Below are 14,377 nucleotides of genomic sequence, written 5' to 3'. Positions count from 1 at the left end.
GAGATCTTATTTTTCAGAATGTAGATGTTGTTTTTTGGAAATTGATCGAAATTTTAATTACGTTTAATAAAATCGATATCTATGTATGGTTTTCTTGGATCTTTTTATATATGATGATTATTTTATATTCGTGTTTATTCGAGTAAGTAAATAAGTGTGAAATTAATTTAGCAAATTTTGAATCGTATTTTTCTTCTTTTATTATCAGGTGACCTAATTTTCTTTTTTTCAATTGAATTCTATGAAATACGCTTCAACTTTTATTCAAATGATACGTTTCTTGCTTCTTTTTGTGATTTGACATCTTGAATTCATTATATATTTCATAAAAATAATGCAAAAATAATTTTTATAAAACTAGTAGTAATTGTAAAAAAAAAAAAAAATAAACACTCGATCTTTCAAATGAAAAGAAATGTAGAAAAATGATAAAGTGAAATTCACTATATAAAAAATATTGGCAGAATGTGAAACATAATTGAAATATTTCTCCTTTTCGTTGATTAATTCTAAACAAGTTCCTTTCATGCAAGTTGATAAGTGGGGAAAAAAGCTGTGATAGGTTGGAGATCCAGGAAAACCAGACAGCAGGAAGAACTTCTGAAGAATGGTCGTTTCCTTTTCGCCTTTTTCTTCTTCCTCGAAGACAAACAGCTTCAGCTTGTGTACGACAAGTACTGTGTATTCGTATTCTATACCCTTCCACACATGACACTTCCCTCCATCCTTCCTGGACGAAGATTGTCCCGTAATACGGAACATCCTTTCGTATAATCAAATAAGCGAATAATTCGTCACATATAAATTTTACATAAGGCTTTCTCATTTAATTTCGAATGTTGCTCGTTTTATTCATGAACGTAATCGATTAAGGATTGCCGTTATTCCGATATATCCGTTCCATTGTTTGCTTATTATACGAACATGTATTATTTCCGATGTATTAGTTGTATTAATGAATATACATATATATATATTCTTATTCTATTCGAAATAAAACAATCGAAATGTGTACATGTTTGTTAAAAATATTATCTCCGCGCAGATATATCAATTTCACGTTAAATAATTTGTATTATCGTCATGTTATTAAAACATATTTTAAAACGATTAATAATATGTAATATTAAATATTTTTCTTTTTTCACTCCGTCCGTTTTTCTTTCATTCCTCGTTCCTTAACAATGTTCAATATATTTTCACTGTTGTTTAATTTCACTTATTTCTATTCCATATTTAAAACAATCACTTTCCCACTGTTTATTTTTATTTATTTACTCATTTATTTAACACTTTCTAAACACTTGCCAACTTTCTTCCTTCCAGGTTCACAGTTTTCAATGTTAAGAATTAATAATTAAATAGACCGTTAAAAACGTCTCCATATTAAAATATCGATCAATATATATATATTAATTCTCCAGTAATCATACCGCGATCATCGTGTTTTTATTACGACGTTATTTGTTCCATCACGGCTTACACAACGATAATGTAACGTCACTTTTCACGCAACAGTCTCAACACGGTTCCTTGCATCAGTTAGGTGAAACGCCAAAATGTCACGAACAAACCTACTCGAACTCGACGCACGGCCTATAAATTTACTCGCGTTCCCTCCTTTTGATCTACGCACCAAACTGTTCTTCTAAATCTTTTGCTTCTTCCTTCTCACTCGTTCGTCCCTTCCTCGTACGCCGCGATTTCTTCGATCCGTCCCCTCGCAAGTAGTTTACTGCAAATTGAAATGGATTATTCAGACGGCCGGTTTTCATTTCGTTCTCTATATTTCTCGACTCTTCCCCTCCTCGCTCCTTCACTCTTGCACAGCGGAGAGCGATATCGCCGTTTGGAGGAAAAGGATTTCAGATGGATGTAATGATAATCCTGAAAGATTCCCCTTCGAATGTGGCCCTTCCAAGTTTCTCAAGAATCAGCAACGGCTTATCGGAAGGGTTTATGACACACCTTGTCAACTCGAACCACCCTCGCAACTTTTTCTTTATCATGTGAATAGAGAAGTGACTCGGTATCCACTTTTCTATGCGGTAACTGTGTCATGCCGGGCTGGTCTTCTCTATCCCAACTACTTATCGGTTTTCCAGGATCTACTTTGATATTTATTCAGAAAATCCTTGTTGGGATACAAAGTGACGAGAGGTCGTATTCGATCTTTCGGATTCGTATTATCGATATTTGGATAAATTAACTTTAGCGTATAGATCATTCCGCATTATTCTTGCCCATCTCTATCGAGTGGAATATATTTATCGAAATTATTAAGAGTTAAGAAACTAATCGTTCGCGAATTTGTTTCCTCTTTGAATATATTGAAAATAAGGAAATAACGGAACAATAAATGTTTTTCGAAAATAAAGATGAAATGAAGATAAAAATTATAAGAAAATTTGCGAAATAGTGATTTGAATATTGAGTTTGCTCATTCGTGCAGGAAATTGTGAAGAAATTGTGAAATTAAATATTTATCTTTAGATTATATAATTAAATGTTCGAGAAATTATTTAAAGTTTTTATATTTGCAAATTATATTCACAAATATTCATCAAACACTTGGTAAAACACTCTTAATATTATCGCTTAATATTATTGCTAAAATCAAATCGTTCAAAATTTATATTTACCAAATAATTTTCTCACAACATTAAGAAGAATGACATTTAATTTCTTTTCGCAATTACTTATATCGAATGAGTTGTATTTAATTCCAACTTCAGACGTGGAAAATTATTAGAGTTTTATCTTAATTCCATTTATTCTGAGAGGATGGTTTGGCAATGCCCTTGTGAAAAGACAATTGAATTTACGATGTAAAAACAACACCGTTCTTAACGATTCGTTTGCAAGGTTGGAGGATCCAGTTTGATAGGGCGAATCGCTTGTCTCAGTTCCGGAAGTACCATCGTGAGGCATTTTATCAAAAGTTTAATACAAACGGTAACTTTCTTCGTTATTCTCTTCCTTCCGTCAACATTATTCCCGTATAATGAAGGCGGGGGAGGGTATAATTTTACGGAGGAACACACTCTTATCGCACTCGCACTTCGTCCGCGATGAATCGAGACAAACACAAACATCGCGTAATTTTATGAGAAAATGCACAATTCTATAATCTATAAATTCTATCTTTATCTATAAATGATAATATCGGTTGATAAATTCGAAACGTGAGAAATTGTTGTAACAAAATTACAAGCTTTTTGTAATTTTAATCTTATACATATTTCTCGTTATTAATTAATTTTTTTTTTTTGAACAATTTAATTTTTCTGTATTTAAATATTTCAGCAAAAATTTTACGCATATAAATTATTGTTATTTCAATTACAGTATGATATATAATAATTTGTATAAATTATTCTCCTCTTTTGCAATAAATGGATAAAATTTTTTGAGTAGAAATGTGTACACCTCAACAAATTTTTTCATTTAATAATTTCATCGAAATAGTTAAAATAATTTCAACGTGACGTTCTCTTGTTTAAAAAATAATTATTTCGAAGAAATTTTCAAACTATAGTATTTTATATTTTCGTATAATGGAATGCCAAATATTAATAAATATTAATGTGAGAAATTCTAAATATATTTCAAATTTTATCCATGAACAATATTTTCCAATAAATTAAAAAGGAACACATGTTTATTCAATATAAACTTGTTGACGATAAATATGTATTTTTATACGAAGGCGTTCCAAACAAAACATAGGTGCACACGAAAAAAAATTTAATTAAAACAAACTTTGAATATCCCGAGTATTTGAATTCAGACGAAAATTTTACACTTATTCGTTGATCGACACATTTTTCATTAGATTTTTATAATCTTTATCTCCACGTAGATAAAAATCTACGTACAATTTTCTTTCCAATTTCATTTCAATAAAATATCTAAATTAATCTTCAAACCATCGGAGAAAATTATTATACGAAAACATTCGTTCGTTCGAGACGAAAGTTCACTTAAGAATAATCAGAGTTTAATCGAAAGAAAAAAAAATCTCGAACACCCTTTTATACACGCACAAACTCAGAAAACGAATTTTCCATCGCATTGCTCATCGATCACCGCAGTTTTCACCGTTCAATAGACTTTCGCGCGGAGGAAAAAAAAAAAAAAAAGATTATATATCGCACAAAAGGCGATTCTCATCCTTGGAAGATGAGGAATTTCCCTTCGAATATAAGTGAACTGAACCGTCTCGCCTGTCAGATACATGGGATGGGATGTATCCTCGTTCGTGACCAGAGGAAATGGGGATAGGTTTCGCAAGCAACAAATCAGGCTATTGATGGTAAAACGTCGAACCGCGGTATCGATTCGCGCATTGCTACGAATTACAGGCACAGGTGCGCATTCTTCACAGGAAGCTTGAGATACACCCTATTAAGCAAGTTATGTAATTAGGTTAATAGGATTTTCCAGAATTACTAGTAAGATTAGCCTTTATATAGACGGAAAGCCTCCGAATGTTACTTGCGCGATTCACTGAGCTACTTGTTTTCCCAGGCACGAGTCCAAATTCATTTTAATCTAAGGGGAAGAGGATGCAACTAAAGACTAAGTTCCTTTTTCTTTTTTCTCTTTCATTCGATAGATTAAGATTATATTTGACGAAAGAATGGAAACATTTAGATTATTCTAGATCGCGGTTTTTGTCGAATGGAATAGAAACTGTTGTAATTATTCTGGACGATATTGTAATGGAATTGTTTTTTTTTTAAATAATTCAATGTGTGCGCGGTAACTAATTGGGAGAGAAATTCTTTCGAATGAACGAATAAGTCTCGTAAGAGAAATGCATTAGAAGATACAATTTGTTTCCCTGAATTAAATATTATTAATCAGGAATTTAAAATAAGAACCATTTCAATGATTTTCATTAATTTCAATTGTTAGTGATTAATATCTTCTTTATCAAATAATTCTATTTCAAAAAAATTTTTAGAATAATATTTGATTTATCATATGTACTGTATGTATATAGATACTCTTGTTTTGAAGAATTGAATACTTCAAGTGTTCTTAAACTAATAGTGATACGAATCTTCTACCAAGTAGAAAAAGATTAGCTTGTGTTAACGTGCTAACATTAAATCAACACAACCGTTTCACTCCATATATCCGTTCGCCACCTTAGCCGAAGATAACGTTATTTATTATAAAAATACGTTATGATAAAATTTCGTACCTTTCGTAAGAAACAAAAATAATCACCACTTAAATTATCCTCGTTGTCAGCGTCCTACTTCCATCGTATATATCTTTTCTCTCAATAATTGCTAACATTCAAACACACGCGTTAATTCAAGTTTCCACACCGACGAACAAATATCTTCGATATTATTGTTTAACGAGTTGAGCTCGATAGTTGGATAGAAGAAATTACTAAACTCATTAATAAATTGCTTCAAACTCTCGACGAAGGTGGCAAAATTTAATTACGAATAACTTATTCCATAAGTTTCCTCCCATCCTCTTTTTTCTTTCTCTCCCCTCCCCCCCTTTTACATCTATCTTCCCGCTTCCGTATCTTTTGCTGTGATCCGCTCGGCCAGGTCGCATCTTCGCTGATATCTTAATAAAGCCTCGCTCCTTCACGGGGGAACTCACGGTCGTGGCAAAGGCAACCGACTCTCCTTCAGATCGGAAGACTCCTCGCTCACGGCTGGGACTCGGATCTCCGGTAGTAAAATACGCCGGCTTAATTGCTTAATTTCTCACAAGTAAGCCCTGGCTCGGCGTCAAAGAACAAAGGCGAGCACCCGTTACTTTGGCCTTCTTACTTTTACGCGCTATCAACGTTGCTCGTCGCGTGACACTTTAATTATGCCGGCGTGTAAATCCAACTAAAGCTAACTTCCACGGTGAAAACTCGATTCGATTGGCAATTAACGTGTACCGCGATACAATCTTTCCTTTACACCGCCTCCTACGCGGAATTTTCCCTCCCTCTTTTAATCCGGTTCCACGAAATATCGAATTTCCTTCTCCTTTCTTTCTCTCTTTCTTCCTTTTCGAACTGTTTCCGTTCAGCGAGAAACGAAACAGTTTCTTTTTTTTCCAATTATCGATCGATTTCCTTGTATCGAGCACACAGAGTTATTAGCGTTGTAAGAAATATTGGTGGAATTGATCGATTAATTTCGTTTCTCTTTTTTTCTTTTTTTTTTTGATTCGTTGTTAATTTTTTAAAATTAAAATTTATGTTCTCAGTCATTGTTGCTGTTTATTGCTTGACATTTTACTGAATCCTAATGTTTTTTTATAAATCTTGCTTGTAATAATTAATAGTAGATATTCGACGAATAGCATTGGGATATCACATTGAATCATTTGTATCAATAAAATATTGAAGTATTTAATAAAAGAAATCTGGAAAATACAAGATATTAATATTTCTTCTAAAAGTGTGTTAAAAGTATGATGAAATTATGCATTACGAGTATTTGGTTTTAAATATTATTCTTTTATAATGAACTTCTTCGTTAAACAAAATTTATATTAAATCACGTTCTACTTCAATGTATAAATAATTTAATATGATTTTCATTCTCTTATTAAGATTTCATGATATCTACATGTGAAGCTGTATTTCGCTTCACAGCGAGGAAATAAATGAATGAGCTTGGTCTCATAATGAAGTACAAATGCTAGTACTTGAAAAGCAGTTAGCCACAGACAGTACACGAAGAATCCATTTCCCAAGTCTCGATACTTTCCAATCTTTGCTAAGTGTCTACATACAGTATTACCATAATGTAGACGGAATTCAGTCTTTCCGCTATTTCTGAGATTAAATTGCTTCTACTTCGATTGAAGTTCGTAATGTCTTATCCTCAAATTCTATTGCTTGACCTAATCACTTCTTTTTCTCTAGTTGAAACACTTTTCCCATCAACGTTGGGATCACTTTAGTTCGCGCTGTAATTATTACAATTCGTAAATGAATTCTAAATATTCTCATCCAATTTGTTCTGAAAATGTCAATCATTGCAAAAATGTTAAGTGATTTCTTGAAATAAATGTGTGAAAATTTGTAATCGTAACAAATCGAGGTGTTATGAGATAGAATTTTTTAAAAGTTTCAAAATTTTATTATTATTAATTAACCACGAAGAAGAAGAGAAAATTTATAATAAGAGTATCAAACTTCTTCTTGGATTTTTAATGAAAAATCATAATGTTCGTGATTTCTTTGTTATAAGTTTAAAATAAAAAGTATCAAATCAAAAGTAATAATTGTAACAAAAATCATTCAAATAAGTGAAAAATGATCGTGTATCAAATTAATAACTTGATTTAAAGAAAACTTCAAATGAATAAACAATTCTAAAACTGGCAATTTTTATAAATTTAAAATAAAACTATTAAATTGTTAACGAAAAATTATTTTAATTCAATTTATTATGTTTAAGAAAATGATATTTTATGTGCATTAATTATCACTCGACACTTTACAAAGAGTCGTTATAGATAGATATTTCTAACTATTTTTACTTCATAAAAATTCAATTTCGAAAATATTAATTATAAAAATTTCAATTGTTTCCTTTCCATACAATATATAACAATAATTAAACTTTTACATCTATCTTCTTATTCTACATCCGACGGTATACTTTTTTGTCCCAAATAAAAAATATTTTTTTTCGAAAAATATACATTTTATTATTATTCTATATATAAATAAAATTCCAATTTTAATATTCACACATTGCAAACGATTCTACTTTTGTTCTCTCCTTTCCTTTCTCGCGGAACTCAGCAATTTTTCTTATTAAAATTTCGAATTCGATAAAACTGTTCGACGAATAAATTTTTCAAAAATTTGCGATATTAGTTTATAAATAGATCCACGATTTATATAGATCTTTCGAACTTTTATGAACTCTTGGAAGAATTCAACTTCACGCTTGTCCGCGTTATTTTACTTTATTTCCCTTCCCCATATCAGGATGTATGCATTGACTCGTCCTGTCATCCGACGATTGCTCTGGGATAGAAATAAAAAAAAAACCTATTTCTCTCATTGTTGCTGATTGATTGGCGTGTAATCTTTCTTTTTTTTTATTCGTCTTATCGAAAAAGTTGATTGCATTTCCTTCGAAACGAAAGCTGTGAACCTCTTTGCTTTGGTAAGGAACACTTCTTTGATCTTCTTCTATCAACACGTTTGAGTCGAGGTTGTCAAGTTGTGTTAATTGCATCCTTTAATGTAAATAATTTTGTCGTTTAAGCCGGAAAGTATTCGTAACTTTTTACTTATGCATGATTTTCTATATGACGATTTCTATTTGCGATCGATGGAGAATTGATTGATTGAAGTTGAGGTAAAATTAATTTTAGAAATGAATTTTTTTGGAATTTTTAAATCGTTTGATTAATATAAATAAAATTCGAATTAAGTTAATGCGATCTATTTAATAAATATTTATTATGAATGATATAATTGTGATATAATATATAATAGCAGTTTATTATTAGATCATACTTCAAATAGTGTATAACGTCATTTTAGAATTTCAGTTTCAGTTGTGCGAAGAATTATTTATTGTGTCAATGTGTTTCAAGATCAAATTGAGATCGAATTATTCAGCAAAAATTTACAATAAAGAATCAAATAAGTCAAATGAATAAATATACTTAATAAATTAATATAAAGGAATTTTAGTTCGCTATATTTGATTATTATTGGAAAAAACGATGTTCAGTGTAAAGAATTAAAAAATAAAATAAAATTAAAAAATGAAATAAAAACAATTCAATTAGTATGAATGTAACGTATCCATCAAATTTTTTCTGACGCAGCATTAATGAATTACCAACGATTCTGTTTGTTGCAATATTTTCGAAAATGCAAGCTTTCTCATTTTTAAATTAAAAAGATAAATCATTTTTCGCAAAATAGGATTGAAAAGTTGCTCGAAAATTGGAAAATTGTTCATGACGAATAATAAACATTTGAATTTCTTAATGAGAAAATACATAATTATTTACATAAATGTGAAATAGACAACTATTAATTTAATACGTAATTACACATATCGTATTACATCAATATATTAGATATAATGATATTTATAAAAATATATTCAATATAAATTTTTTCTTATTGCTTTAACATATATTTGTATATTTGAATTGTTAATAAGTCATCATTATTATTTAATGTATTCATTACATTAAAATTGTTTTATTTGTTAAAGTAATAAGGAAAAATTTATACTGAATAAATATTTTTATAAATATTATTGTTACTAGTAAATACGATATATGTAATTATGTATTAAATTAATAACTGTCTGTTTCACTATTCACATTTATATAAATAATTATATTTAATATTTACTTATTTTATTTAAATATTCGAATTCCAAAAATTTGAGCTTTTATCGTAAAGACACAAATGCAGAATTTTTATAAATATATTAAAGTTTAGATTCTATCTTGGTTTGTGTAAAGGGATGTTATAATACCGCGTTTAAACATCAAAATTTAAAAATAAAGAAATAAAAAGGATATGTAAAATATAAAATAATACTTTTATTTTTTACGACTGCCATTTCAATAAATTCAAGTTCGAGTTCATTTAAAAATTAATAATATAAAAGTATAGAGTATACAGTTCTCAAGTAACTTGTTGAATTGATTTAATAAAAACCGTTTAATATCACTAATCTAAAAGAAATTCCGTTAATTCATCCATAATTATCACTGAGATAAAATAGTTCCAATAATATAAATGGAAATTCTTTTTTCGACGTACGCGAATACGAAATGCAAAACACCACACGATTTCATTAAAAATTGTGAAGCCCCAATAGAATTAATTTCCTTTTTATATTTCCAATTTCTAGTTTGAATGAATTCTTTGCAGTTGTATCGGCGCACCACTTATATAATATCAACCACATAACCATCTTTCACATGATTATGCGACGAAACACTTTTTCTTTTCTTCCTTTAACTCGGTAAAAATATCCACGAGGAAGTCAAGTTTTTCTTCTCCCCCTCCCCGTCATTCTCGAAATATAAATCATCGTGTACACACTTTTCCAATGCGATATCCATCGATATATAATATATCGAGAGGGTACACAAGAAACGTAACATCGAAAAAGAGACTCTCTTCATCGTCCATAATGTATTTCCTATAAATAATTTTCCAACAGGACCGATTCGCTCGATTCTTGAAAAGCACACGTGCATTTTCTCTATTCACTTTTTTTTTTCTTTTTTTCCTCACATCCTGTAATTACAATCTTCATTCGCTTTCAATATTAATTGCCGCCTGCCACAACAATTTCGAGCGGCAATATTAGCGCTGTAATAACGAGTTAATGGCTTCATCGCGGTGCTCGATACGAAGGGTGGAATTCCGCAACCGGAGTGATCTAAAGATCAGTTATTGGCGAAATCAAATTTTTAACCGGGTCTAGACGCGATCGTAAATTGATTCCAAATTGATAAAGAGATTTTACTACACCTGGATCGGCAAATTCTCTTCTGAATTGTATTAATTGAAGGTAAAAGTTGATGAGGATAAGTAAAATTAAAGATAAGCTTTCGAGGAAGAATCGTCTGAATCGTAAGGATCGCGAAATTATACAAGTTTCGAGAGAATCGTTTCTTTTAGATTATTTAGTAGATACTTTGAAGAGATGGTTCTCTTCTACTTTGGTTTTTTACGTTCAATCGCACCGGTTCGCAAGTTAAAAACCTTCATTTTTAAGCTCGTTTCTCCGAGATATATTCGCTCAATCTGCACTTTAATTTCTTAATTACGCTAATATTTATATTCGTTTAATAGAGTATAGGAAAGACTTTTTCTTTCTCATTTCCTTTTAACACTATTTTATATTCGATTAAAAAAAACGAATGAATTATATTGGATAACGGGTGAAAAATAAAATAGAAAATTTCTAATTATTCGTTTCGTTCAATCGCGTGTAGAAAGAATTTTTTCAGCTTTATTTGATTCGAGTAAAGTCTCTATGAAAATTGGATAAAAAATTTTCAGCTCCATAAGCAAACACGTGTAATAATCCAATTAAAACCCGAACGATTACAAGCAACGCGAAAAACAAAGATATTATTATCAATTCTTCATTTACATCAGCATTCATCCAAACAAAGTTTTCCTTCATCTTAGAATTACAAATAATACACTATAAAACCCGTGATTTTCAATTTTTATCTATATACCCACAACGTATCTTAGAAGCACAATGGAATATTATTAAATTTCAATCGCGAGAACAAGTTAGAAAACAGCGTACACGATTATTTAAATCTACTAAATACGCATAATTTTACCGCGTATATATCAATTTTTATCCACCTCTCCCTAATAAGCACGTAGAGGACCAATTATTTAACGCGAGATGAAACCGTGAAACCATTTCGTCGCGCGCAAAAACTTCTTCTAAACGTAACGCGCACGATAGCTAGTTCCATCTTCTTCTTCTTCTTCTTCTTCTTCTTCCCCGTGAAAATCAAAAATTTTCAAGCGGGGAAAAAAGTGTTGCAATCCTATTCGACCGTGGTTTTGCCCCGCGCAAAAGAAGGAAAACGTGTAACGTGCCGTCGAAACGGACGTGGAAGGCTTTCTTCTCCTGTCTCCGCAAATGGATGTCTCGGCAAGATTCACGAGAAGCACGGACATCTAATAAAGGTATCTAATAAAGGTAGTTTGAAATTCTCCGCAAGTGCACTAGCTCTCCCCGAAAAATCGAATAATCCAAGATCGTGTGTGTGTGTGTGTGTGTACACTCGACATCTCTCTTTCCTCGTCGTTGCAACGATACTTTATCCACAAAGTTAGGTCGGCGGTTTAAGTCAAAACACGGATACGTGGCACAATCACCGGGGGCGATTTCTCAAGTCTCGAAACCGAGTTTCAAATACTTTCACGAAGACGAATGGGTTTGGAAAAAGGCCGTCGCTTTCAGCTAGGAAAAGCGCGCCAACGAAAACTGATTGAACCTTTAAAAATCTCTTATGAGATGGAGGGGAGGTGTTGTGGATAGATGTCACGAGAAAGTTGGTGGAAATACGGTTTTTACGTTTACCTCCTCCTTCGTGGACAGACGTTCTTTTTGATTTATTATTTTCAATTTGATTTTGGAAAGGAATTATGTTGCGTTTGTATTAAATTTAATAATTCGATTCGAATAATTTCAATTTTAATAAGGATTTAGCGAGGATTTATTTATTTGAAGATATCGAGTAGATTCCATTAAAAGTGTATACGCGTCTTCCTTTTTCAAATCGTTTTTTATACTCTTCTTGCATTAAATATTTCAAAATAAACGGGAGATGTTGTTCATAAAGATAAAGATTCGTGCGTTTGACAGATATTGTTGCGAATAAACTTCATCCTTTTCCTTGATGTTTAATCACTTTTCAAACGATGATTAATTTAATTTTAAAACATTTATCGCGATTTAAAGCAAGTATTCCTTTTTTCTTTTCTTCTTCCTCTTTTCTTGTTTTTACTCGATCACTTAACGATGGTTGAACGTTTCTAATTCGATTAATTTCGGCAAAGGAAAAGAGGTTATTTATTAACGAGGGTTTGTACATTTCAAGATATCGATACGAACGATTTCACCTTTTCCTCCCCCTTGGGATATCGAAAAATGCTGATTGTTCTAGGAAACAAATTATTTGATCGAAAAAAGCTGAATGTCGAAGAGAGAATCACTATCACTAGGGATAGGAGGAATGAAAATGTAAAAGTGCATGTACATCCAGTAACACGCGCGACTCAATTTCAAATCGATCGCGGAAACCGTCGATCGCTCGTATATGAAATTTCATACGGCTACATCCACTGTTGTTCGTCTTGAGTTAAAGAATAATTCGTAGATCGCAAATAAGTATCAAAGCATCGTAGGATCGAACAAATATTCGGATAATAAATAAAAAGGAGCACCAAAAGAGCACTTAAAATTCATCGTTTTTTTTTTTCGGACGATCACTCGATGCATCGCGTGCATCTTCGAAAACAAATATTTAAATACTTCTCATCCCTTCGAGATATCCCTTCCTTTCCTTCCACCACCCGCGTTTCATTTATAGATCGAACATCCGAGATCCATTTGTTATTGCAACGTCGTTGCGATCGATGTTGTTGCAGCGCGCACATTTTTAACGATCGAAACCAAGCAGTGGGGAAGATAAATATCGCGATGGATCACTGGGTTAACCGTAACTCCTCACTGGGGGGAGAATGGGAGGGATTCCTTACCGATCACGAAAACGGCGAGGACGACAAAAAGGGACGCGAAAAGAGAAGATCGCGCTTCCCGATATCTTGTGTCACTTCTCATCGTGTCTCCTCGTATTCTCGGCAACCGGAATTTATACACACATACGCGGTTCACGGTTCACTGCTCCGTGTTCATATTAACACTTCCTCTGCTCCCCCTCCGCGGTGTGTCACACCTATTCACGGCGATTCATTTCGACCGGACGAGAAGAGGGGGGAGGGCGAAAAGAGTGAAAGGGGACCGAAGGAGAAAGAGAAAGAAAAAAAAAAAAAAAAAAAAAACGTTCGCACACACTTCTCCACCAAGATTTACAAAATCCGTTCCTCCTGTTTGTCCGTTCGTTCATTCGTTTCTTATTTTTTGGAGAGAAAAAAAAAAAAAAAAAAAAAAAAAAAAGTATCCACCACACTCGCAACTCGCCCTTGCAACACCTTTTCCACCGTTTCGAAAAACGACAATGTCACCGGGCTCGAGGATCCAGCCAAGAGGAGAGAAGAGAGAGGGAGAGAAAGAAAGAAACAGAAAGAGAGAAGAGAGAGAGAGAGAGGAGAGAGATAGAAAGAGAGAAGAAAGAAAAAGAAAGAGAGAGAGAGAGAGAGAGAGAGAAACGAAAAAAATTGGGACCAAGCGACGAGAGATTCGATTCGTCGATCACTCGGTCGACGATGGCGCGCCGCGCGTCTCCGGGACCGACGGTAAACGCGAGGAGCTCTTCCGGTCGACGTACAAACGGCTACTGAGGCTCCCGCCGCAAGCACGGAAAGCTTCCAGTGCGTCGACTCGGTCATGCAACCCGAAAGCTTGCTCCTCTCCCCTCCCCCCTCCTCTCCCCTCCCCCCCCCTCCCTCCACGCACCCTGTCGCCTCGTTCTCTCCTTCGCCCTCCTCCCCCTCCCCGCCTCCTCGTTTCACCCCCCTCGGCCATTTTAGCGTCGTCGTCGTCGTCGCGATCAGCCGCGCCAGTGCGGGCTGCGCGCGCGAGGAAAGCTTTCTGAAGCATTCGGCTAGGGGAGGGGGGTGATTGATTGGCGATGAAACTTCGCGACTGATTGAATCTTTTTTCCTTTTTTTTTTTTCTTT

At 33.0% G+C, this 14,377-nt stretch overlaps 1 protein-coding gene across 1 annotated transcript in view; it reads right to left on the bottom strand.

Moving 5' to 3' along the window:
* Positions 1-14,067, bottom strand: part of LOC100866401 (uncharacterized) — a 60,609-nt gene extending 46,542 nt beyond the window's left edge. Inside the window, exon 1 of the mRNA XM_086907130.1 lies at positions 13,277-14,067. Within this exon, the coding sequence (XP_086763256.1) occupies positions 13,277-13,358 (82 nt within the window). The 5' untranslated portion in view covers positions 13,359-14,067. The remainder of the gene's footprint in view (positions 1-13,276) is intronic.
* Positions 14,068-14,377: the final 310 nt, after the last annotated feature.

The sequence above is a fragment of the Apis florea genome, unplaced genomic scaffold, assembly GCF_048593485.1.
Source record: "Apis florea isolate Af1SG1 unplaced genomic scaffold, ASM4859348v1 contig_2748_pilon, whole genome shotgun sequence".
NCBI classification, from domain to species: domain Eukaryota; kingdom Metazoa; phylum Arthropoda; class Insecta; order Hymenoptera; family Apidae; genus Apis; species Apis florea.
Note: the sequence above shows the minus strand (reverse complement) of the source record. Positions and strands in the feature narration are given on the sequence as shown.